Here is a 26,453-nt window from a genome sequence, read left to right as displayed (position 1 = left end):
AAAAAAAAACCTCTCTTGGTTAAATTTTCTCATCGTGCTTTCTTGCCCTGCCTGAACATCATCATTGAGCAAACTGATATTTCTGAAAAAAGATTGTTCCTTTTCCTTCCCCCCATAATTCAAACTCTGCTCTGCCTTGTGAGCAACATCCCAATAATAAGCAATAGCATTTTATGTGATTTAGCATTTTGCTAAATCTAGAGGCTTCTTTTTCCTACATAAGGCTTTGTTTTAGCTTGGAAAATAAGAGTTTGTGGTAAAAATCACCTACGATGAGGTAACTGGCTTGGTGGACAAGGGGAGGGCACTGGATGTCGCTTATCGGAGGGAAATCACTGATGTGTGTGAATAGTATTAATTTTCTCTTCCTAGCTAGAAAAAAAAGGGTTCGGTGGATTTAATATAATTAGGAATTTTTGTTTCCCATTAAATTTTTTGGTGATTTCCATCTTAAGTATGATAATGACGGGAAGGTTTAAAGACGATGGAGCCAGGCTCTTCTTGGTTGTATCTAGTGAAGCCTGTGATTCTGTGAAATGCGAAAGCTGAGCAGTTCTGCGCGCATCTCTCTATTTCTAATCGTGAAACTTAATTGTAAGTTTTACAAATCGCTTAATCCTTGCTTAGGTGAGGGTTTCTCTTACAACATTGCTTGCTGAGGTTTAGCAAGGGGAGAATAAAGGAACGTGATAAATGCTGTCAGATTGCTTACAGCTCTCCTGTAAGTACACTTTGCGTAGTTATTGATGGAGGGATGCGTGTAGATAAAGATCATCGCTGAAATCTAGGAAATAGCACAGAGGATTGCATGTATTGATCTCACAGTGCTGATGCTGTGGTACCTTTTTTTGGTGGTCTTTGTCAGGTCCATGGGAGACTGAAGTTATGAGGAATATTAACCTGGTATTTAAAGCCCTGAATTTTGTTGTGGTTTACAAGAAATGTTAGGCAATATTAAGTCTGTGTTAGCACTGGCATCCTGTCGGTGTGTGTTAATTTTATCCCCTTACACAAGTTTTGATAACCGTTGTAGTTTTCTGTGCTAGTGGGAGTTATTTGCATTGACATATGATACTCTTGGGGTGAGGGAAGTATTGACTGAAAAATTGTCTTGTGTGTCAGAGCAAGCTAGCAAACTTTGTATTGTATAAGGTTTGATCACATGTATCTCCAACAGTTACCAGAATCTTAACTTTAAATAAAAGGACACCTAACCAGTAAGACTTAAGCTGTTAGCACAGTTGTTTTATAATATGATATAAAACAAGAAAATGTGGGTTTGAGAGGCCTATTACACTTTGGTGCCTTTCTGTGACTAGAGAAAGATGGAGAGAAAAATTACAGCATCTCAGGCTAGTATCTAGTTGTGGTTTTACACAATTTTCTTACTGAGGTTCGTTAATGTTTTTGGATTTCAGTACTGTATGTTATAGGAAAAGTGCATCCTTCAGAAATGGACAAGATCTATGCAGACCCTAACATGGAAAAGTAAGTTGAAACCTTGTAAGAATTTTATTGTGGTATAAATATTGTCGTTTAGAGGCCAAACTTTTCTTAATCCCTGTGTGCACTTCAGCATCTCCTGAATGAAATGTGTTTTCCATTGTGAAGAAGAACAGGGAGTTTCTTTGATCGTGTGTAGGAAAGCTCTGAGGAAACTTCATAGCAGTGGATTGTCTGGAGACTAACTGACTACGGGGGTTGGAGGGCAATCTGCTGAATTTTCCAAAGCTTATTTTTGGGAACTAGTGCTAGAACGAATTATCTGTTCCAAGCACTTGTTTCACACTTGTAAACATAATGGAGAAATCAATTTATTAACCTTAAAAACGTGGCAGTACTGTTCAAGACATACACCTTGGTTCCAGTTTATGTCCTAATACCCATTTCCCTTTTTTCCCCTCCAGTGATAACACAGAGCACATCAGAGGGAAGCGACTGTCCTCTGTGAGTAACTTAAGGCGTTTCTCAAAAGAAAACTGTGTGAGTGAAGGAAAGAAAGGGAAGCTGTAAAGAGGAACTTGTTTTCTCATCACAGTTGAAGAAAAGCAAAGAGCCTGTTAGATTGATATGACTGACTGGGGCACTGGTGGCTCTTATAAACTCTCTCCAGCCAAGTGATCCGTTCTTGTAGATGGAGCTGATCTTAACTATTACATTTTCTTTTAGATTTTAAAGGCTCCGCGAAATCCTCTTGATGATCTGGGACATGGGAATGAATTGACGCAGGTAGGTCTATTAAATCCTTCCTTGCTGATGCTCTTAACATCTTCGGTTTGCTCTTCAACTTGTCGCTGATTAAACTGTGTCACTAGAATAATGCAGGTGTAAAAACTCTTGTAATAACTGCTTAGGAGGATAATGTTTGGAGTACTAAATATTATAAGAAATCCATCGAGTTTTTCTGATACTTTTATTTTATGTCAGAATGTTTCTTTTAACGTTTAACATTTCTGTAACCATTTAAACATTTCTATAAGAGAAGGGTGACTTTGATTCTTTCATGAATCCTTCCCTTTCTCCCATAAAGACAAACTATTATTAGTATTTTTTTTTTCAGTTCTTGTAATGGAAAACTAAAGAAAAAAACCTGCAACTCTCTTGCTAAGCAACTACTTCTATTTTCCCTAGTATGCCAGACAACATGCCAGACAAAAAAAAACTTATAACTGGTATTCGGCTCCTTGTGTCTGAAACCAGGCAGTTCTCACAAAGTGATCTTTAGATCCTACTTCTTATGAGATAGGTGTCTTTATGTCAGGAGAAGTTGGAGAGCTATAAAGTAGTTTAAGGATGTCGGTAAATATCTGTTGTACTTAATGGGCTCCTAGATTATTATTTTGAGGGGGTGTGGGTTTTTGTTTGGTTTTGTGTTTCATGAAAAGCTATGCTTATGGGAGAAGAACAGTTCTCTGTATATCAGTGTTATGTTCTTTATTGTCAGGATATCAACATAGAAAAACGTAGGAAAAACTCTCGCCGTGTCAGCTTTGCGAACACCATAAAGTAAGTTTAATCTGCAGAATGCAGATCCTACACCCTCTATTTAAGCATAAAATGCAGGCTATCGGTAATAATCTGGTATTCCCTAAAATTGCTGTTTGCGTACATTTGTGAGTATTCAGTGAAGGCAAACTGGTGACTGCTGTTATATTGAGGTGGTTTGGAGCCCTAAGAGAGCCATTATTCATTTTCTCTTCCTAACTAGAAAAAAAATGGTTCAGTGAATTTAATATAATTAAGAATTTTTGTTTCCCATTAAATTTTTTTGTGATTTCCATCTTGAGTATGATAATGGCATCTTCCCGATGGAAAATATGGTGGGGTTCAGTAAGCTTTTGATATCTCATTTCAGAATATACCATGTGGAGAAGATGGGAATTAGGGCTGATTTTTTTTTTTTTTTTTCTTTTCTCTTTTGCTTCAAAAGAGATGGTCTTGTGTTTTTCAAAAACTGGGTTGTTTTGTTTGTTTGTTTTCTTAGCTGCAGAGTCTTCCAGCCAGATCTTAAGAATAACACAGCAGAGAGAGAAAGTACAGGTAAAACCCCCTTCTCTCCTCCTGATAGGATTCGCAGACTATTAGCAACAACATTTTAGCCTAAATTTAAGACGTCAGTCCCGTCAGTCACAGGTAAGGAACAATATGGTCAGCTGTTTATCATGGACTGGCTGAAAACCCATTAGTTAGTGGTATTGTGGACCTTGTAGCTCAGAAAAGGAATTATTTTCTTAGACAAAACGCACCTAGAACAAACTGCCTTGGGGATTTAGATCAAAAGAAGGCTGAGCAGAATGTCATATTCACTCTGTCAAAGATTACCTAGGAAGAATCTGAAAAGCGAATGCATTTTCAAGTACTTCGCTTCTCTGGGTTTTTGCCACGATAAGAAGGCACATAAAGAGTAAGAACTTCAGAACATTCTTTTCTGTGCAGTTTATTCTTGTCTCCAAATGTTTTGATCATGCTTCTCGCATTGTAATGTCTAATTCTCAAACTATTTTTAGAGTGTGCAGCAGATACGAGGAATGATGTCCTGCTTAATCAGTAAGTTTGAAAAAAATTCCCACGATATATATAGAATTCTGTCCTGCAAATACATTTCTTCACATGACGTGCAACCATCAAAATATTACTCCTCAAAGAAATGCAGCATACGTTATTTATTTGGATATAAAATTGCTCAGTGCTTTTGATTGGTGAAAGAAGGGATACAGAAAAAAAACCAATATAGCTGTGTTGGTCACTCACAAAAAGATAGCGGTTTCTGAAAAATTGAACAATTATGGCTTGAAACTGCTTCCTTCCAAAGCTGATTACTTGGGAATGTTTTCCAGGAAAGACCTACCAGACTCCATATCTGACAGACATAGTCTTTGATATTTATTACTATAACTTTTCCCTCAGAGGCAGATGAAGTGTTAGTCTGACCTCAAAGTTCTTGCCTAGATAAAACACAACGATGGGATTTTTAAAATTAAAATGACCTGGTAAGTAAAACAACAGATTTAGACAGTTTCTATGTGTGAAGGGGAATTTCTTACATTTAAAATGTATAGCAAGGAAACAGCTTATGTACAACTGTAGTTAACTCATGCTTTTAAAGGTATCAACCCAATATAGTAACATATATATGTGTGTGTGTGCACATATATATAAAAAAGTAAAAATCAGTATTCTAGCCTAAGGTTTCTTGGTCTTGAAAGAGCAATCAATAAAACAGCGGAGAGCAGAAGGCATTAGAAGTTAGATGGAAAACCACACAAGCTGGTCATTGTATCTGGCTTTTTGTTTTACAGAGATATGATTTCAGGCTTTGGGAACACAGCTTCAGTTTCCCAAAGAGAAAGGAATAACTACAAGTGGAAGGTCTGAGTTAAAAAAAAAAGAGAAAAGATTAATTCTTTATTTTTACTTGTCACTGAGGAATTAAAATGCCATCTGTATGTTGAACAATGGCTTGTGGCATGCTAAGATGAGACAATCTCATGGGAAAATAAGATTGCAACTCAAATTAGAATATATTGAAGGCATATAAGTAGGGTCTGGTGTCTGCGTCCCAGTCCGGTAGGAGTATGCAACAGAATTCTCTGCCTTTTCAGTATATTGCTGAAGCCTTCTGTTTTGAAATCTTTTAACAAACTGTTTACCTAACCCACCTTTTGTAGAAATGAAGAACCTGAAGCTGTTCCATGTGAGATCACTGGTGAGTTTGGAAATAGATTTAATAACAAAATTACTATCTTTATTCAAAATTACTATCTTTATTCAAAACTATTTATTCTGTTTCAATGATTTTAACATGCCTAGAACAATCTCCCTGACAGAGACGACTATTGCATGAACAGGCTTTATCCCATAAAGCTGTTTACATGCTGAAGGGAGTACTGAAAAGATTTTTCAGGATATATTTGGGTTTAATTGTACTTACTTACTCAGTGGTATTTGTAAAACGAGTGCATAGATCTTCAGCTCAGTGGATAAAATAGTAAGAAAATAGCGCAACAAATGGAGTATTTCCTTTTCTTTCAACAGGGATGAACACTTTGCTTCATGCCCCTATCCAGGCATTGGTGCAGCAGACTGAGGTATCTGAAGGCTTTTATTTTCTTGGTGCTGAAAATATCAGCATCCAAAATATATTCCAATAAGTTGTGTAGTAAAGATGAAAAATGTAACTCAACTGCCTAAACAAGAAATCCTTGTATTCACATCAGATTCTTCTGAAAGCTAATCTTCTATATTTTGAAGTATTTTCCTAATCTGATAGGGATTATACTGCAGTGTTGATAACTCTGGCTTCTAAAATTGCTTGCTAATTTTTCAGTACCTGAGCCAGTTCCTCCGTTCTTTTCAATTCTTATCTAAGAATATGCAAAGGAGCTTATGTTTCACATAGGTCTGGTTATGTGTTTTTTCTCATGTATTACGCTCTGCTTGTGGGTTTTTTTTTTTTTCTTCTATGGGTAGAGTGGATATGCACAAATGTACTCTCTGCTCCTGCTGTTCAAAAGCTTTAGACAAATTGCAAAGATTAGTATGAAAAGGTAGCTGAATTTCTTCAGCTGAATCAAGTAATAACACACAGAATTCTTAACCAAGACCTTCAGAGGCACAATTGCACAGAAATCCTGAACTGTGTTACACTTTTGTGATGACGTTATGGCACTGTGGTGTTAAACAAAGCGGTTGTCAAAACAGTCTCCCTTACTGCAATGGCTTCTGACTTTTATGTTGAGTTTAAAGATATGACTTAAAAACATACGCTAGCTCTTGTTAATGTTAAAAACCAAACAAAAAAAACCCAGTTAAAATCTAGTATGGATGAGATGGATACCAGGAGGCTGTAAAGGTCAGACTGAAACTCTGTCTCTCCTTGTTTTGGGTAACGTATATGGTTGTGCTGCTTCTAGTATATTTTATTTCTTGCACTTATAAAATAGCATATGTAATTTGAAGTAAACATGAAGCTGTTCTTAATCAATACATTCATTATATTTAATAGAATATAGTATTATATCTTGTTACTGGCCAGTTTTTTTCCTACAGCTTTAAAACTGTAAATCCTCTCTATTAAAGAGACTAAAATCTCCCGAGTCAGTGGTGGAAAAGTCTTTTAAAACTTCTAACTTGGTGCTGCTGCTTTGGGGCACTTGCGTGATAAGCTGGGCAAGGTTTTTACCGGCAGTTATGGGGGGGCAAGGTGGAAACCACACTATAGAGATATAGAAAATACTGATCCAGAAGACTCAGTAACTGTTCCATGCTTACCAAGACATGTCTAGATATGAAATCTTTGCCCAACAGCACAACTGACACACATTCTTTCAAAAAAAGCCATTTAAATATGATATGCTCTAATAATTAAGTCGTCATCCTTTCCTTGAATGTGTTATTGCTTATCAAGGAGGGCTGAAATCAGTAATTTTTTTTTTTTTTTTCAAAAAAAAAAAAAAAAGATGTAAAGATAGCGCTATAACCTTAGGACTTAGGTTGACTTCTAGTTGACTTTTATTTTAAATACAATAAACCATTGTATCATTTGTTTTAAGTATCAGTAACTGTAATTTCTTTTTTTTTTTTTTTATTAGTGGCATGATGCGGACAACGCCATTCAAAGAACAAATAGGCATGACACCACCCTCATCTTTTCAGATGAAAATGAAATGGATATGACGGCTAGTCACACTGCAGTGATTACACGTAACCTGAAAAACAATCAAGCTGATGAAACTGAGAAAATAGATATCACATCCTTTCTGGCTGGGTTAAACTCTAACAATGGAAAGGCAGAATTTCATTTTTTCTCTGACCCTACAAGCCATTCGTGCCCATCTTTTGAACAAAAGGAAGATGCTACTCCTGTAAAAAAAATAAATTTCAATGAATTTTTGAGGAGCTTGAAGTCAAATGAAAAGGCACCTAATCCTATTGAGGGACCTGACAAAGAGAATGTTTTTTTTGTCCCTTCACAAGTCCCAGAAGACATGGCACGATCGTCGGTGGAATTTGTACGTTCCCATGAACCACTGGACACCTGCAATGTAACAAAAGTCTTTAGAGGGCAAGATGACGGAATGGAAATGACAAAATGCCAGGCATCTGATGTTAAAGCTATGTTTTCCGGTATTTGTGAAGCTCCACCAGAGCAACTACTGTGTGCAGATGTTACTGAGGCATTTGCAGATGATGGAATGGATATGACAACTAGCCACACTGCAAAAATGTCTTTTCCCTTCTCCAGTGTCGGGAATCAAAGTCTAAACTTCAAAAAGGATTTCCCATCCACAGAGTTAGATAATTCTATATTAGAGACAGCATCTAATCAGCACTTAATTGTTCAGCAGGACCTTCAACTTTGTACAGACAAAAAAATAGTAAATGTTGAAGACAGACGAGATCCTATAGTGCTGCGAACTGTTAGACAAGAGGCCAGAACAATGTCTGCCATCCCAGGATCCATTTCTTCTGAGACAGTCTTCCGAGGTGATAAAACTGTTGTTTTTTCTAAATGTGATGACTTGGAAATTACTGGGAATTATACAGATGTAATCTATAATGACAGTACTAAGGAAATGAACAGTTCACATCGTAAAACTTTTGAAAAGCCAGTTAATACAAACTCTTCACTAGCAGAAAACAGACATCCAGCACATGGTGATAGGGACATTACAAAGAGTCTAACATCTTCAGATAATCGAGCTTCAGTGTCGTATAAAAACAGTGCAACTGAACTATCTTCAGGCTCAGATGAACGAATTGAAAAAGTGACCCAAGATCAGGGGACTCCTTCAGTGAACATGGGTTTTGATTCACATACAAATTCAGTGTCTACTGGTGTTTCTAAGAATAAACTTCAGCACAGACTAGCAAACTCTCAACTTGTTTCTCTGCCAGGTGAGAAGACAGTAATATTCTCAGGAGAAGATATGGACTTGACTAAAACCTGTGTTGTCAAGGATGATGGAAAGAATGTTGAAAACGAATCTCCTGCTGGAGTGCCCACCTCTGCCACCTGCAAACCTTGTTTTCTTGATAACAGCTCTACATCTCCCAGTTTAAATGAACAGGAAGAAATGGAAATAACTAAATGCCATGCTGTTGTCATTGATGATCAGAGCAATGGGATAACTGCAGAAGCAAAACAAATGCATTGTAAAGTAATTCCAAGAAAGAACCAGAACAAAAATGTCAGCGAATGTCCAAATTCTTTAGATATGGACAAGGAAAATCTTGAGGTGATCAGTTTCGATGGGAATATGAAAAGAAGCCAGGCTATAGAAAGGAATACTAAAGATCTTGAGATGATAATGGTTGATAAGAAGCTTGGAAAACCAAATGTTCAGGCAAGTGGTCTGAGTTCCTGTGCAAAGAGCGTGTGCTCATTACAAGAGCAAAAGAGAGAAGTCCCTGAGAATATTGTCACCGACACCTGTGCATTCATGTCTTTGCAAAGTCAAAAAGTTGTATCTCAACCGTTGGAAAAAAACCTAAACACTTCAGTTTCCTGCACAAATGACAAAATGGGCAGGTTTTCAGATGATGAAAACATGGACATAACCAAAACTCATCCTGCTGCCTTTGATGTTGCTCCTGTTCATACAGTACAAGAATACAAGAATAATCGTAATCAAAATAATGCAGTATCCAAGCAGCTGCAAAACCAGACCTTCCAGTTCTCTGCTAGTTCTGGTGTGGATATCACAAGTCAGACTGCAGCAATAGAACGCGGGGATTTGAAAATGAGCACAAATAAGCAAACTGTTACTCCTTTGGCTCCGAATGGTTCATTTATTTCCAGTAATGAGCCTGTTCCCTGTGGAATGAAAGGAAATGAACGACTTGGAACAATATTAGGAATAAAAGCAGATGGCCAAAACTCAGACAGGCAAGAGAAAACCCATACTGTGAAGGTAGTAAACAAAGTATTGCCAACTCATGCAGATTCTGAGGGAGATTTTTCAATTGGTAAAACAGTTTCTCCAGAAGAGGATTTTAAAAATCTTCACTCAGTTGATGGCCTGCACTTGAGGGGTGCCGAAGAGCCGTTGCTAGCCAATACGTCTGGACCACAGAAGGGAATTTCCCAGTTGCCTTCGTTTTTGGAAAAGTCAGTTGTGTTTCCCTCTGGTGAAAACATGGACTTGACTGGAAACTGTGTGATAATGGTTCCTGATCACAACATCAATCCTGTTTTATCAGAAAGAAAAGCGGTACCTAGACACAGTGTTCAAGATGAAAATAAAATAATGTCCGTAAAACAAGGGGTCATGATGACAATAAATAGTCAGGAGCAGCCTGCGTGCAATGCGTACTCCTTGGTATCTGGCAAGAAAATGTTAACCATGACTGGTTTAAAACATTTGCCTTTCGCAGGTGAGAAAACAACCATATTTTCAGAAGATGCTGATATGGACATCACCAGAAGTCACACAGTTTCAGCAGACAAAATAATTTTTCAATGTAAGAGTTCAAGTGATGACACAGACTTAATTTCTGGAGATAAAACTTGTGTTTTCACCTACAATGATGACATGGAAATAAGTAGACTCGATACTGTTGCAGTTGACAAATCTATGGAAAAGGCTGCATCTCAAGGGATGCTTAACATGGCTAAAAGGACTGGAAGGAAAAGCTTGAAGGGCACAACAGGGGAAAAGACTGTTTTATTTTCACTGAACGATGAGAATAATGACATGGAGATCACAGAGAGCCATACGGCTGCAATAGGCCATGAAATTGTCTTGCAAAATGAGGTCGGGCTTCATTCTGTCTCTTCAGCTCATCCTGTTAAAACTGTTATGTTCACAAGTAGTCAGGCTGACATGGATATTACCAAGTCTTGCTCTGCTGACAAAACTACCGTAAAAGTTGTATGTGATGATAAACTGAGCTTGGATAAGGAGGTTGGACAGCAAGCGCTTTCAAATAGCGAAGCTACTGTGTTTGCTATGGATGATATGGAAATCACTAAAACCCATAATGTAGCTTTGGAAGAAAATTCTCTGCAAGGTAGGCAACTCACTCAGTGTGTTCCTTTAACTTCCACAATCATGTTTACGAGTTACCAGGCTGACATGGAAATGACCGAGTCTCACTCTGTTGACAAAAGTATTGAAAGAGTCTTATGTGAGGATAGATTAAACCTGGCTAAGCAGGCTGGACAGGAGGCTGTTTCAGGTAGCAAAACCATCATTTTTACTTCGGCTGAGGATATGGAGATCACTAAAACTCATACAGCTGTATTAAGTGGTGAAATTAATGTACAGGACAGAGAGTCCATGCCAGCCATTTCTGCAGTTCCTGCTGATAAAACCATTGTGTTCACCCACAACCAAGATGATATGGAAATAACTGCATCTCATACTACTGCTGTTAATAACAATATTAATGGATTTGAGAACCAAGAAGTGTCAGATAAAAGCACTTGGCGACCAGACTTGCACAGTGCGTTGTCTTCTTGCAGAGATGAAATAGATTCCCTGCATACAAAAGACCTGAATGGTGAATATCATACAACATCTAAGGATAAGCCCGGCATTCCTTCTTCTTCTTCATCAGCCTCAGCATTTCCTGGTGAGAAAGGGACTATGAAAGGCCACAGTGGCACAACACCAGGTTCCGTTTATTCTGTCTCGCTTCCAGAAGACACTGTGGATGTGCGGGCACCACAGGATCTTGACCTTCCCACGGATAATTCTGCCCCTGTCAGCAGTCAGCAGGATCTCACACAACCAGAAAAACTGAAATCAAAGAGAGTGTCTTTCAAGCTTCCAAGTAATGGGCCCATGGATTGCAGTGAAGAAAGCGGTGATTTGGTGTCCCGCGTTTCACTTCCCATCCAGGAACCAGATTCTTTGACGGGTTCTCCAGATGGATGTAGTACTAAGAGAAACCAAGTATTGAAAACTGATTCATCTAGACATGAAGACTTGGCTACAGATTTAGGCTTGGCTGGAGCAAGCCTTGTTCCAGTTTCTAACAAGGAATCAAAGGAAAATGAGGGACTGTCAGCTGAAGGGGAGACACCTCCAAAAGACTTTCAAATAAACTCTGAACAAACTAAGCAACTTTTGGTCAGTGACAGTCCAAGAGATCAAATAGATCCCACTCTTGCACCTGAATTATCAGGTATTTTAAATGTTTGTTCAAAACTGAAAAATATTAGAAGGAAATCTGCAGTTCTCTCCCTTTCTGAAACTGGTTTTTCTGACCAGTTGCCCAAATCATCAACTCAGCCAGAGGATACCTTGAGGTTAGGAAAAACTACTGTAAATGAACCAAATAATTTATTTTATACCAAAGAGCAGGAGAACACATGTCTTGAATCTGGAGCTGCTCCCATAGATGCAAATTCAGGCATGACACTTAAATATCAAGGAATAAATGTCCCTCTAGGTATCTTCCAGCCTAAATTACCGAACAGAAGAAATCCTTCTGTTTCTAGTGTACAAGCCATAAATACAAAATCTTCAGACAGAGGAGAAGCACCAGTTTCAGAAGTAAGCGTGAATGCTGGTGGAACCCCAGGTAACAAGAAGTCCAGTAGACAGAACTTCAGCCCTTCTCGGTTTATAGCAGAAGAATTTCTTCCTGTCTGCCTAGAAGAAATGGATTCAAATGAATCTGTAAGCTCTGAACTCGTAGAAAATGCTTGCAATGAGATAAACAAAACCCAAATCTCCCACAATGAAAAGAATCAATTTGAAGAGACAAAAACTTGCAACAACACAAAAAGAGCTTTGGAACAACATGAGGAGGATCTTCAAAGTCCAAAGAAGCTCAAGAGGGATGAAAACTTGGATGGTGAGGCCTCCCAAGACTTGCAGGTGAGCCTCATCACTCATTATAAGGATACAGTGAACACTAACAGGACTTTTGTTTAAATTTGGGGGTGTAAGCACATCTATTGGTAGGTTTTCTTGTTTCTCTTAACCACCAGCTTGCTGTCATTTTGTTATGTCATCCCCTGTATTTTTCATTGTTTTGCCAAAAAAGAAGAATCGGGTTGATATGTGCAACTTTCCTGAACTGTGCAAAACAGACAGAATAAGGGATATGTCCATTTTAAATAATTCTCTCCATAGTATCCTTGTAATCCTTTCTCGACTAAATACTCTTAGTCCTCTGAACTAAACTATTTGATAGTTGTTGCTTAGGTACAATGATAGAGTAAGGTCTAAAGCAATTATTTGAAATCCAAACATGGATGTTCAGTTTAAATTAGCGTTTTTACAGACAGCAGATTGCAGCTGAATCAAGAAAATCTGTGCAAATATGGAACATTAATCTGACCTTAAAAAGAAATTTGTCCATCATCAGTAGAAACTTGCTAGTTCCAAAAGGTGGAAGGGCGTGCTGTGGTGGCTGCTGCTTTGATTGAGAAATGAATGAAGGATTTTGCACCTTAACTTCCTATATGTCATCGTAGGAAATGGCTTAACTAGCCATACGCTGGCTTGTCATGCTGAGTAGATATAAAATGGGTCGATACTAAATATGAAACAGTTCTGAATGTCAAGAAACAGCTACAACAAACTACTGATTGACTTATTCTTGTATTGTTTCATAGAATCGTTTAGGTTGGAAAAGACCTTTAAGATCGTCCAGTCCAATAAAACCATTATTATTCAACCATAAACCATTATTATGCATGTAACTCATTTAATATTTTGTTAAAAACTTGCTACTTTCAGGTTACTTCTGGCGCTGTGTCTCAAAGCCAAGTAGAAGTTCATGAAGGTGAAGATGCTCCAAATCTGTCGGCTAAAAGCCCCGATTGTACGCACGCCAGCACCAGCAGCTCTCTGGATTCCGTTAAGGCTGACACAGAATTAACAAGTAAGACTTCCTTTGTGGTAATGGCTTCAAACCTTGTGTTTTTCACGCTTAATCAAGGAAGAGCCCCACTCGTAGTATACATTTCATTTGGGAGAGGCCTCGAATGCCTGCGTCACAGCTTCCCACGCAGTCAACGTGCTTTTATGTTCTGGCGAAGAGTCCAAGCTGTTCAAGGAAAACTGTGATGGGAAGAAAAAGTAGCAGAATTTAAGTACAGGCTTGTTTGCAAGGGCAAGTTGGGCTGATGAGGCAGTTTAGTTACCATAGCGCAGAGCAAAGCCCCAACTCGCATGCTGCTGGCCCAAAGATAAAATTAAGCTGGTTCCATGCAGAACGGCTCTGCGTGTCTGTGCCCTTGGAAATAAGCCTCCTCAGCGCGTGTTGCGGGGACAGGCTCTAAGCAGCTTTAGGCCCCGGGTTTAATTAGCTCTTGCTAATTAGCTGATACCTAACAATGAGGCAGAAATCTGCCAATTGTCTGCTAAGTGATACCTTGCCTCTATTTACAAAACCAATTGCAGTTTTGGCCTCCTGCAACCATGAACGCACATGCCTTAACAAGTAGAGGTTGGGCTCTTTCCTTTGAGTGAGAAACTAGCCCTTGTTGGCTCAGAACTCAAATGCCGTGTTTTTACCTTGAAAGCTGCTGGCAGCTCAGATGCTCTTTGGTCTCTGTCTACATAGGATAGATGCCCTCTGTGAACTGGTTGGAGTCTGTCTAAGTTTTACTACTTTTTAGTATGTTCCGTATGGCTTTCCTCCCACAGAAAAGTGAACTCTGTCATTTCATTACCGCTCTGACACAGACTTTATTTTATGTTAGATTCTTAATCTAGTCCTCCTTATTTGTCCCAAGTAGTGGTTTCCTCAGTTATTTTATTCAGCACTGAGAACGCACATAAAGGTCAAACTCTAAATTAAAATTCCTTTTTTTTTTTCCTAGAACTAACAAGCTGTGGTTCATATTTCCATAAGAATATTATTAACCCCATAATTTTTTTTTTGTTGGCTAGTTCAGCGAAGCAGTCAGATGGAGTCTCAGCTTCTCACAGATAGCATTTGTGAAGATAACTTACGGGAGGTATGTAAATAGCTGAAAGATGCTAACTTCTTGTCCTAACAGGACAAGGATGTGTGTGCATATATGCAAGTAAGCTTTCTTGCTTGAAAAATGTACTGATCTGTACGTTTTTCCTAATCTTTACAGAAATTTCAGAACGGTGTTATCACAGTTGGGGAGTTTTTTACGCTTCTTCAAGTCCATGTTGTGATTCAGAAGCCCCGGCATAGCCATCTTCCCGCCAGTGTGAGTATCCGTCCTTTGATATGCATAATATAATCGACCTTAAATTATATTTTTTTGCCATAGTTTGGTTTGGTTTTTGGTTTTGGTTTTTAATTTTTATCAACTAACCGGTCTGTATTAAAGGCCTTTAAATGAGTTAAGCCAGAAGTCGGTTCCACCTTGGCAAGTGTGTTAGACACTGCATGTTTCCTCTTGTCTCTTTGCTTGTTCACCTCTGGGATGCTTTTTTTTTTTTCCTCAGCACTGAAAAATAGAATACATTTCAGTCTCTTCATGACATACCATATATTCAGGATTACCTCTTCTTGGATAAATATGCTAATTCTTGCTTTTTTAACTTGTTTTAAGGATAAGTTTGAAAGTAAGAATTAAAAGCTCAGCCTAACCTTTTCACTTTACCTTTTTACTGTGTCCATCAGCCACTGAAATCAGAATCCTGAAACACTACTCTGCACTCCTACTACCTGTCCTGCTCTCTTCTTCATAAGCGCTTCACCATGACATCACCACTCTTTATTTCTTCCCCTTAAGGCTGTTCTGCCTGAACCCAGTTTCAGTATCCTCATCCTGAAAGGTTTCTGTTGGATTCTTGCAGACATGGGAACAACATTTTTTGCATGCAGACAAGTACCACTCATTGGCAGCAACTTGATGCTGAACAAGGCAGTAATCTTACTTTGCAATCATCCCGAAAACAGGGCCTTGTAATTTGTTTTCAGTAAAGGCACCTTATTTTCCCATAAGCTTTCTTATGACTAGTGTTTCAGACTTGGTTATTTGTACACGTTTGTGTAGCCAGCTGAATTTCTAACTGGATGCTGGGGCTGGTCTCTGTTACCTGTCTGGGTTTCGCAAATGATCTTTAAGGAATGGTACTTGCGTAACGAAGTACTGTGAATGAGCTGCTTAGTTTTCCATACGTAGGTATTATACTGACGTGGAAAAGTTTCGAGTTTCATGAACAGAGAAAGTTTGTTGGTAAGATTGCAATGCTTAGCATTGATTTAATAAAGTATATGGGGATTTAGTTCAGATCCTTCCATTTTCTGCTGCTTGCTACAGTTTCTACTGGCACAGTGAACGATGCGCTAGGACAAAGGAAAAGCCATCCTGGAAAGTGGAAAACCTTAGCAGTGTCTGCATAATTTTGACACTGGTTTGGGAGTTTCTTCTATGCTGGCGCTTATTCTAGAGTGCTGGAGAACTCTTCAGTAGTATGTTCAATGTTAAATTTAAGTTCTAATGAGATTTGATCTTCCTTCTTTCAAATGGGTAGCAGGACACATGTGTTGGTAGGAGTTTTTAATATGTCTTTATGATAATAAGGGTAAGAGTGAAGTAGTTACTATGTATGAAAAGGTGTCGTCAAGATCATATTCTTCACATGGAAAGTGGTATATTTGTGACAATTCTTTACTTGTGAAATTAATTCTAGTACTTCAGATTAGTTGAAAACTGGCTCCTGTATAACCAAGTCTTACTGCTGTAAGATGTCACGCTGTCAGGGCAAATATGTCAGTAGAATCTTCACATTGGAAATTTAGATATCTTCTTGGAAATAAGGACTGAAATGTGGACCTTGTTTTGTCAGTTTGCAGAAAGCCAGTGCACAGAGCTGGTTTGATATGTTTGTGGGGCACACGTGGTGGTGTGGTGTCTGCCTTTCTTCATTGCCTCGTTGCTGGCTGAATAAAATTTCTGTGTGTCAACTTAGCAAGAGCAAGTAAAAAGTCTGTCCTTTTAAAGTTCTTTAAAACTGTTACGATACAAGAATGAAAACTGATTACAAAGAATCACAGCTAAATTAATATAATTTGTATTGATCAAATTGCTTCCTTTATGACTCTTAAATCTCTTCTGGTTTTATTTAAAATGCTGTACTACCTTAGTTACAGTTTAGTTTACACTTTCAGTTTGCAAATTTATTCATACTGAGCTGTCTCTAAATATTCATCAGGCTTACAAAACTCTGATACCATTCATTAGTGACTGATCTCTGATAAAAAACAACCACCACCCTCACCCCCCAAAAGCCCCTGAAAGCTTTCTCTGAAGGGATGGAATTAATATCAATTATTTATGTGCTTCAGTATATAGGTAGCTTGCTGAAATAACCCCATCATATTTATTTCATGTGCCGAAGACTTGTTGAAAATTGGGACCTTCAATTCTGAATCAAGCATAGCTATCTTGTTTTATTCTAGAGCACTCTTGTTACCTGGATAACGTATGCATGTTTTTCAAGATTTCATCTAAAAGAAAGTTAACCACTTTCAAATTTTTTTTTTTTCCTGAGCTCTAGTGATGAGGCATATGTCCCAAAAGGAAATCCATGCTCAAATGTAAGGAAACATGGGACATAAAAGTGGAATGAGCTGTCTAAGGTTATATGACTAACTTGTCTCAGAATGAAACAGGACAAGTCCAGAATGAAAACAATAGTTTAAGTATGTCAGGCTGCCTCCATTAGGGTTTTGTGGTTTTTTTTTTTTTTCTGTTCTGCAAAAATAAAGATTCTGGGCCTTTTGCTGGTTTCTGTACATGAATTGATCGGAAGTTGCTGTTTCTGAAAAAGATGCATCTTTTTTTCTTTTTCTTCACAATTTTTCCCTCTGTTTCTCCCCAGTGTGCAGTCCGTGAACCACCTACTCCAGAAGACCTCATTTACAGCCAATATGTTTATCGCCCCAAGCTGCGTATTTATGAAGAAGATTGCCAGGCCCTTTCTCAGATGATAGATGAGTAAGTGTTTTTCCAGTCAGAGTGTATTAGTAATTTTATTTTTTCAGCTTTGGCTGCGTGCAAAGTGGCCTGGAGAAAGTTAATACATTACATATGGGAAAAATAAAAAATTGTAGTTAACCTACTTTATGCTGGTGGCCAGTTTACTACAGATTTAGACAGTATAGGGGTAACTCTTGGGAAGGAGTTATGCTTATGGAGGTAATTAAAGTTTGATCTTCCTCAAATAATTTATCTTTTACTAATAGAGTATTTCAGTTGCACATCAGAAGAGTTAGAGTAAAACTTTTATAATTGCATCAAAAATTATCATAGAAAGCAGAATCATAACAGGTTATGATCTATGTTTGTTCCCATCTTCCAGTGTTTATTAGACTGAAATACAGTTGTCATGATTTATTTTCTTATCTGCAGGACACTTCTGGTCTGATTCATTATGCCTTTTACAATTTATGTGCAAAATCAAGTTTTATGATAAAATTCAAAATCAGCAATAAGATTTTTCACAGCCTCATTAGCACCACTTTCTGTTTCCTTGGCTCTCTAGCCCTCCACCTCCTGCTCAGACCTGCCCTCAACAAAAAGACTACAGGAACTGAACTTGGTATTACTTGCTAGAGTTTAACAAACATGGGCCCCATTCAGTCAAGGCTTTAGAGGGTCTCTCCATGTTTTAACTAGACAAGGGGAATGAACTGTATAAATACCAATGTGGTGCTTTATGTGCTCAGTGTGGTTGCAACAAGACTTATTTCAACTTTTTTTTTCGATATTTCAGGTTAAAACTGTATGCGAATGTCCAGGATCAGCTCCTGGTGAATGTGAATAGGAGTTTGTGGGAAGTAATGAGAACCTGCTCTGATGAAGAGGTAATGCTGCATGAAGAGATAATGTTGTTTCTTACATAACAAAGAAGTACGGTTAATTTACGTATTCAAATAAAGTAAGAACCAGAATGGTCACAGAATAACAGTAGGCAGGGAGGTGATACAAGGCAAAATATTTTCTGGATGGAAAACTGCTATGAGAACTTCCAATGTGTCAGAAGAATGCAAGGATATGTGCCCTTTAAAATATATTAAAGAGAATATGTTGCTATAAAACCGAAAATCTTGATAATTCGAGTTGGTAATTCAGGTTAGTTGAGGACAGAAAAGGTAAGAGAAACTTTAGATGGGCCTAAGCAAGCAGTGCAATTTTGGAAAGAAAAAATGAACTGCTCTTACTGTAGAGACTCTGTTGCTTCATTGGTGGAGCAGAATTGTCCCTTAACTTAAATGCTTATTTAGTTCAGAAAGATGTGTAGCGTGGCAAGACATATAATGAACAGAAAATGTGTCATTACACAAAAATGAAACTGCATACAGGATTTAGAGTGCAACAGTGGTGCCAGGTGCCAAAACAAAAGATGTGGCCAGAGGGTATTTAAAGGATAATGGGCGCAAAAAAGCATGCCACACGTTTGCATTTAAAACCCAGAAGCAGTATAGAAGTATCCCAGCCCGAACTGAGAAGGTAGATCAAGAGATTCTGTTTTCCATGGTTCTAATGCCAAGAATAAAGATCTATTAAATGAAAATAGAGTCAAAATTGATAAAAACCAGTATTTTTCATAGTTCATAATTAGATTGATACAGGGTATCACTGAGGTGAGGTTATTAACTAGATTCAGGAAGAATTATACTTAGGAACAATGAAAGCACCTAGAACCCTTAGCTAAGAATAACAAATTTGAAAGCTTATTAAGCAAATCTCTACACACTGCAATTAGAATGATACTGTCTAGTGGAAATAGGCAGATGGCAAACACTGTAGAAAAAAGCTTTTTGTACATTCCTCTGCAGCATCTGGATTGACAGCTGTTAGAGAAAACATTGAACTGCATGATCTGTAGCTACGTTCTGTTAAAACAGGTTTTAAGTTTTACTTCTTGTGGTTTGGGTTCTGCCTGGATTTCCGTGAGTGTTTCAGTTAGCCTCCTGAACCGTAATGGGGCGAGTGTTCTAAATACATCTCCAACAACTGGGACGAGAGGCAGCCGATGTGCTTAATGAAGGTGCTCTGGTTTTTGGTAAAAGCATCTCTTTAGTTATTTGTGCAGCTCCCTATTTGAGTAAAGATCTTGTTGGATCTTTGCAAAGAAAATCAGTTACTTTAGCAGGCAATTGTACTTGAATTAACAGGGATTGTCCAGTCTTAAATGCCATTTAATTTGCAAGTGTCACGTAATACTGCTACTAGAGAAATGGGATATTGGGAGGAGCAGAGAAGGGAGAAAGAGTCTAAAGGGTCAGCTGAACAATCTTTTGTTGCGCATTCCCATTCACTTTCTCTTCTGTATTTTCCATTCATTGCAGCTGAAGAGCTTTGGAGCAGAATTGAACAAAATGAAATCCTATTTCACCAAGGAGAGTAAAATCTTGGCTCACAATGAGAAAGCGACGTTGTACAGCAAATTGCTGCAGAGCGCCCAGGTAATGTGCCACAAGGCTGCAGAGGTTTAGCTTTAAAAAACAGAATTTCTACCTTATTTCATCTGTCTTTGTCAAGTTCAGGAGCCTAATTATTGTATGTAAGTGCGCATTGTCTTGAAAGTTTCCTTCTTAGTAAACACGCTTCCCTTTTATTTATATGCAAATGTAAAACATTGGGACAGTGACTTTCTTGCCTTGCACAATAGGCATCTTCTGCCTAAGGGTTTGGCAAGTAAAGTACCAGAGTGAAAAATGGGAGTATTACAGGAAATGCTGCCAGAAATTAGCTCTTTATACTGCAGTAGTATCAGTATTAGTAACTAACAAGGAAATGCAGAAGTAATGCATTGTGATAGGTATCAGAAACTCGTATGTGTTAAAGGCTCTAGGAATTTATTTCCATGTCTTATCTCATGCCTTCGTAAGAGAAGTCATTAGGAAGATACATTGTCAAGTATCTAGTCCTTTCTTATGCATGGCTACTGCCCTAATGTTTGTCAGTCTGCCTCTTCCTTCTAATGACAGATTATATCAGCTTCTTTAATTAGTTTCTTAGCAAGCAAAGAGCCATGTGCTGGACCCAGAAGACAATTCAGCTTTTTAAAGAATGTTATTGACTTGAGTACAATTTTCCTATCTTAGGAACAACACAAAAAGCTACAGTCAAGAATAGAAAAGGTGGATGAATTGCTCAAGGAGACAGAGAGCTGTCTTGTTGACCTGGAAGCAGGTATGTGTTTCCAAACCAGAGACAGATACACTGATTTCTCTATTTTTCTGTAGAGCTCCTGTTTAAACGGTCCGTTCAAGATTCTGTGTTTAGTGGCTGCTTGGAATTTTACAATTCCTTTGTTACAAGTATTTGTTAGGCCTAAATACCTTCATTTGTGTCTGCAAACTTGTCTTGTGGGAATCACTTACACATTATATGAAGACTAGGAGTACACCTGCACTGAAATACAGAATTATAATTGTAGCCTGTGAACACGTAACCAAGCTAGCTAAATCTGCTAGCCATAACAGTACAGCTGCTGGCAGCGCGCAGTTCAGAATGGCTGCAAAACTGCCAGTGATCCTGCAGGTAGGCAAGAGCTTTGCACTCCAGGACTTTACTGTTTTCAGCACCATGCTGGAAACAACTTGTTCAGTTGTGTTCACACAAGCTGCACTCGGTACTTAGCATGGCTGCATAACGATGCTCTGTGTATTTTCACTTCTTCCAACTGAATTTCCTTCCAACACCTTAAGTAGAAATCAAATTGCACAGTATCAGCTTTGAAACAATGCAATAAAAGGAGTTTTCCTTGTTATCTGTTACTTTTTGAGGTTTTTGGTAGATACGCTACCAGCTTTTTGTACGTTTTCCTTAGTTAGTTTTGAAATACTAAGATTTATAGAACCCACAAACAAATAAAATTGAATCTAACTATTGAATCTGGGAGTTCTGCAGAGACCTGATACTTCTTTCCCATAGATTCTGACAGGGAAGCAGACTGCGGTGATGAAATGGCAAAACGGAAAAGCCTTGAGGAAGGTAATAGTACCAGCTGAATGGCAATTTTTGTTTTGTTTTGTAAATTCTGGAGAGGGTGATACTCAACATGCACCCTGATACATTAATTCTGATATGGATGCAAACACTACTGCTTTTTTTTCCACATTGGATACAGCTCATTACATAGATGTTAAAGTATGAAAAGGACTGGTTTTCCCCTGGAAAAATGGAGTTTAGAACTTGGTACAGTGTGACTTGAAGAGTGTGTGCTGGCTATCATATTCAGCACTTTAGTTGTTCAATGATTACTGACCTTTGTTGACTGCATGTCGGTATCCAGGTAGGAGTAACGGCCATCAAGTTGAGATCACTCATATTGTTAAGAACAGTGACTGCAGAGCAAGTTAGGGCTTTCTTTGCCGTTCTTTTCTCACATAGCTTTTTTCCCTTTCTCTTAGAATTGGAAAGCATCAAAGCTCAAGAAGAGGAACTTCAAAGGTAAGATGTCAAAGAGGATCTAAAGACCTTAAGTAACATGTGCACGTTCAGGTTTTAGAAGGTTGGCGGTTTTTTAACTGGTGTGCTACATCTCACGTGGTTGGTTTATCTTGGCAGAGAACTGTCAGATCTGGACACTCAGAATGAGCAAATGCTTGCTCAGATGAACCAGCTAAAAGAAGAAGAAAAAAGCTGCCAGCAACTCCTGGAGTCATACGAGTAAGGAAAAGACCTTCAGGTTTTATTTTTATCAGCTAGTTCTGGGGCCTCACATTTGTGTATAAAAGTTTTTGGTTTGGTTTTCCTTGTTATTTGATTTGGGAAATCTTTGGATGCCCATCTTCTCGCAGCCTAGGATAAGCAATAAAGCCTTGGTGAACTTCTGGGTGTGATGCACTGTTTTTCTATTAACAACTTTGCAGTGATACTCTACGTCCAGTCTTTCTATATCCAACGCTCCTCCAATTCTGAAATGAACATTTATGTAAAATGAATAGTATTATGCTTGCATTCCCAACAGATTCTTATGTTCTGTTGGAAAGTGAAAATTTCGTTGGTATATTATGTGGTAATAGCTGCAAGTGCACCTAATACTCTGTCATTCAGGTTATTATTATTTTGGTTGGTTGGTTGAAACTTAGGGTGATGGTGGGTTTTTTTCCTCCCCTTTTTTAGCTTCACTGAGTGGGAGCTTACTGAATGGAGCGAAAAGCAGGCAGTCTTTAATTTTCTTTACGATTCTATTGAACTCACAGTCGTGTTTGGACCCCCAATAGGTAAGTCGCAAAATTGGTAGGTTTCCATTTTATTAATTTGAAAGGTTAAATAGTTACGTAATAGAAACCTAAAGTTTTTATATTTGTGATGATCTGCTAAAAGGAAACAGAAAAACTACAGCAAAAGCGTGTAAGCTGAGAGGTGGCTTTGAATACATTTATCAGTGCTTTCTATGAAAATTCAGAAAAGTATGTAATGAATGGCTGTTTCTGAAGAGGAAGAGCTGTAACTCCAGAACTAAGTATGGAAATAACTACTGTCTGGGTTTTTTCCCTGTCCTTCTCAGATGGTGATGTTTTTGGTGAAGATCCTTCCAGAAAGATAGTTAGCCTGAATTTTGAATCTCTCTTGGATGGTAAGATTTTTTTTTTGAGTAGCTTGAAAGTAGCTGCCGTGATAATCTCTTCTTGGGAAGACATCTGTAAATTTGTGGTTTCTCTGCTAATGCATTACTATACGGCTTTTAAAAGATTTCTGGCAACGTGTTTTTTCTTTTGTGTTACAGAGGAAAAAGCTCCACCCTCCTCATGTTTAGTCCAAAGACTCATCTTCCAGTTTATTGAAAGTCAGGGATGCTGGCAGGAAAAGTGTCCCACACTGTACTACTTGCCCCAGGTAATGTTCCAGGAAAGCCTGTAAGACTCTGGAAGAACATTAAATCTTTTCTGACACACAGAATAGGGCTGACACTGAGAACAAAAGCATCCGAATGAATGCTTCATCAGTGCAAATCAAAATCTGCTTCATTAATACTCTGAGGTTTGAGGGCAAGTACCTGTCCCTGAAGGCAAGAGTCCTAAAAGCTGTGGTTTCTTCCTTGTTTGCTGCATTATTGTCTGCCTGTCTTAGTGATGTCTTAAAATTCTTTTTTTTCTGCTAGTAGAAATTTAAAAATTGAGCTGAATGCCATTCTGCTTCCTGAAGAATTAATGGTTTAAATTGCCAAGCCAAACTTGGTGTTCTTGCATGTCTCTGTACCCCTGTTAACAAAGCTGAAGGGAGAAACTTAGGGCAAAGAATGTCTACTTGTTGTTATGCTTGTACAATTTCATTTTCACATCCAAACTGAGATAGCAGTTAAACTACTTTTTTTTAGGATAAACTGCATTTTCAAGTGTCACATAGTTTACCAGCCTGAGTGCCAATGTCTTTGCTTTCCTGATTGCCCACTTAGGTTCTTCAGGATGTCTCTTTGGTGGTGAGTCGTTGCAAGATCTTAGGAGAGGAGATTGAATTTCTGGAGAGATGGGGTGGAAAATTTAATCTTCTGAAGATGGATATCAATGACACAAAGTGAGTAACTTCAGATGGAGTTTACACCAGTCCTTCAGAGAGTGTCTCTAGATAATCAGGAACAAAACACTGAGATACTTTCTGTTTGGTTTTCTTGAAACTGAGATTTTATGCCACTATTTTTAACAACAATCTAATTTATTTTAACACAATTGCACTATAATACTCAAATGCATGGAAATCAAGCTGTTCTTGGATTCAGCCACTTCCTTACTAGCAGATAACCTCTCCTTCCTTGCTGCTTTCCTGTTTGACTTGACTCTCTCACTTAAAACTTTAGGCCAGAGTGTAGTAATGCAAAGGAAACAGAGCCAAGAGTTTACCTGTAGCTTAGTGCTTTGTGTCTTTTAATCTTCTATTTGCTTCAGCCAAGCAGAATAAGTCGTTGAAGGATGAATGCACTTAAACAAAAGTTTATTTTCTTCTTAGTTTTCATTTTCTCATGCTACTTCCCGATTTTGTGTCATGTCTGAGTGGAACAAGATAAATACTACTTCACCTTAGCCTTCTATTATTGATGTATATCCTTAACTAAGAAGTGTCCTGTTAGCCTTGCTCTGCATGCCTTGATGCTGTTCCCATAGGTTATTCTAATTTTGTAGTGCCCTTTGCAAGAGTGGTGTTCTACTACATGCCAAAAATCCCATAAAAGCTATCTTTAGTTAAGTCAACAAAACAGATGCAAGAGCAGCCTGTGCTCAGGAAGTTGCAAATTGTGGGAGACTTACCTGGAAAAGACCTGTATTACGCTTGTTCTCGCTATCCCAAAGCATCTGCTTCCTGGGCATTGTGTCCTTGGTGCTGGTCTTACCCATAATTACAATAAATTCAACTCTGGCCTTCCCTGCACATTTTCATAGACAAGAGTACTGTGCCAGATAGAAATTTGGCCTGATTTAAATAGGGTTGGATTCATGAAACAAGCTCAGAATTATGGTATTGGAGGTAAATCAGTCCTACTTAAAACTTCAGAAAACTTTAGCTACCTAGGAATATTTTATGTTACCTAGAAAACATACTTTTTGTTACTACTTTATATTCTCCCATAATTTTTGAAAGGTTTGTGAATTATGTGTGTATTAACTTTCTCTGTGAGGGAAGTTGGGGTTCTGTCTTCTAACTCGGCGTTAGAATGCTGATAGTATGAGAGTGGAAAGGTTCTTTTAACCTTATTTATGAAGTTACTGTTAGTCTATGCTGAAACTCTTTAGAAGTTATTGAGCTTGTTGCATCGATTACATCACTTGTTTTCACTTCTGGAACCTAATTCAAAGGCGGTAGCAGTACACTTGAGTATTTTGTATTGATCTTTTTGTTTGTGTTTATTTCGCATACAGAGTGAAGCTTCTGTTCTCCGCTTCCACAGCTTTTGCAAAGTTTGAGTTGACGCTGACTCTATCTGCCAACTACCCATCTGCTTCACTGCCTTTTACTGTCCAAAACCAAATTGGGAATATTGGGTGAGTTGAACAGAAAGAACCACTCTATATGACTTAAGTTTCAAAGCTAGGGATGGGGAATTAATGTTCCGTATCCTCTCAAACACGTGTGATAATTTTATCTTTCCCAGGGAGGAGGAAATCTCTGCTGTTCTGTCCAGTGTGCCAGTTGGTTCCCACTATCTGCGGAGAATAGTCAGCTTGATTCATCAAAATTTGCTCCAGGATCCCAGATGATTCACTAGATCTGCACGCAGGACTGAAGAAGTCAGACTGGATATGCTTTGATTTTAGTCTTGGAAGAATTCAAGCTGTCTCTCACCAGAATGGGAGTGCTGTTAGCTACTCAGCTCTCTAGTAATCTTGTCTAATAATTGGTTGATATCCAGGATGCTCGGTGTAGGCCACAAGTTTTTACAAAAGCAGAGGTCTCTGAAGAGGAGAAGGAAGAATTTCTTAGGTCTCTTGTAAATCCAATCTGCCTTTTATCATCTTTCGGTCACCAGTGGTCGTGGCCTCCTTGTATATATAGTCTTTCCTAGTATGGATATTCTTCTGACATAGCATATTAATTTTGGTCTGGGTTGATTGACAGAGCTCTTGTATAAAACAATGATGAGTGTTTTCTAAATTAAATTACTGGAATTTACTTTCCCTATCATTACTTCACTACTTTGTAGCATTTTAACGTATTGCATCACATTTGATTTTTATGAGTTTCCTGGAATCCCTCCCAAAACACAAGAAACCATAGCCCTGCTTCTGGTTAACCAAATAACCTGTAATAATTAACCAGGTGGCCAAAGTCAGAAATACTTCTGGCATGAAGCTAAAGATCCCAGTGCTTGACCATGGACTTTGCGGTGCGACAGACTGAAAGCCATCAGGTTCCATCTGTGTGATCCTCTCCAACTTGAAGTTTGTTCCGATATTCAGTGTCTTTGTCCAGTACAGTCTGTCTCTTGGTTCTGGTACATTGTCTGAGTTTGTAATGCATTAGAATTTTAGCAAGGAGATGGAGCTGTTTAAATTTAGGAGGTATCTGTAATATCGTTGGTGCAGTCCAGATTGCTTTTGTATATATTTTG

At 38.3% G+C, this 26,453-nt stretch overlaps 1 protein-coding gene across 1 annotated transcript; it reads left to right on the top strand.

Annotated features, from left to right (window-relative positions):
- Positions 1 to 1,453: 1,453 nt before the first annotated feature.
- KNL1 (kinetochore scaffold 1) lies at positions 1,454 to 26,415 on the top strand. Its single transcript, XM_075712808.1, has 25 exons — positions 1,454 to 1,488; positions 1,908 to 1,947; positions 2,170 to 2,229; positions 2,945 to 3,006; positions 3,485 to 3,540; positions 4,008 to 4,047; positions 5,169 to 5,206; positions 5,536 to 5,588; positions 7,092 to 12,329; positions 13,197 to 13,341; positions 14,355 to 14,422; positions 14,549 to 14,647; positions 17,274 to 17,389; positions 18,168 to 18,258; positions 19,747 to 19,863; positions 20,506 to 20,593; positions 21,338 to 21,397; positions 21,817 to 21,856; positions 21,974 to 22,075; positions 22,532 to 22,632; positions 22,920 to 22,988; positions 23,139 to 23,248; positions 23,808 to 23,926; positions 25,264 to 25,386; positions 25,497 to 26,415. Exons 1-25 carry the CDS (start codon positions 1,454 to 1,456, stop codon positions 25,600 to 25,602), a joined length of 7,176 nt encoding a protein of 2,391 aa, XP_075568923.1. The 3' UTR covers positions 25,603 to 26,415.
- The last annotated feature ends 38 nt before the right edge of the window (positions 26,416 to 26,453 follow it).

This window comes from Pelecanus crispus, chromosome 6, assembly GCF_030463565.1.
Source record: "Pelecanus crispus isolate bPelCri1 chromosome 6, bPelCri1.pri, whole genome shotgun sequence".
Lineage (NCBI taxonomy): Eukaryota > Metazoa > Chordata > Aves > Pelecaniformes > Pelecanidae > Pelecanus > Pelecanus crispus.
The sequence above is the reverse complement of the archived record's forward strand: the minus strand, read 5'-3'. Positions and strand labels throughout refer to the sequence as shown.

Bases quoted from the DNA above. Each gene is read 5' to 3' on its own strand.
- KNL1 (XM_075712808.1), top strand. From the start codon at position 1,454: ATGGACAAGATCTATGCAGACCCTAACATGGAAAA. The intron at 5,207-5,535 runs GTGAGTTTGGAA...TTCTTTCAACAG, and splicing joins TGTTCCATGTGAGATCACTG to GGATGAACACTTTGCTTCAT. The intron at 17,390-18,167 runs GTAAGTGTTTTT...TCGATATTTCAG, and splicing joins CTTTCTCAGATGATAGATGA to GTTAAAACTGTATGCGAATG.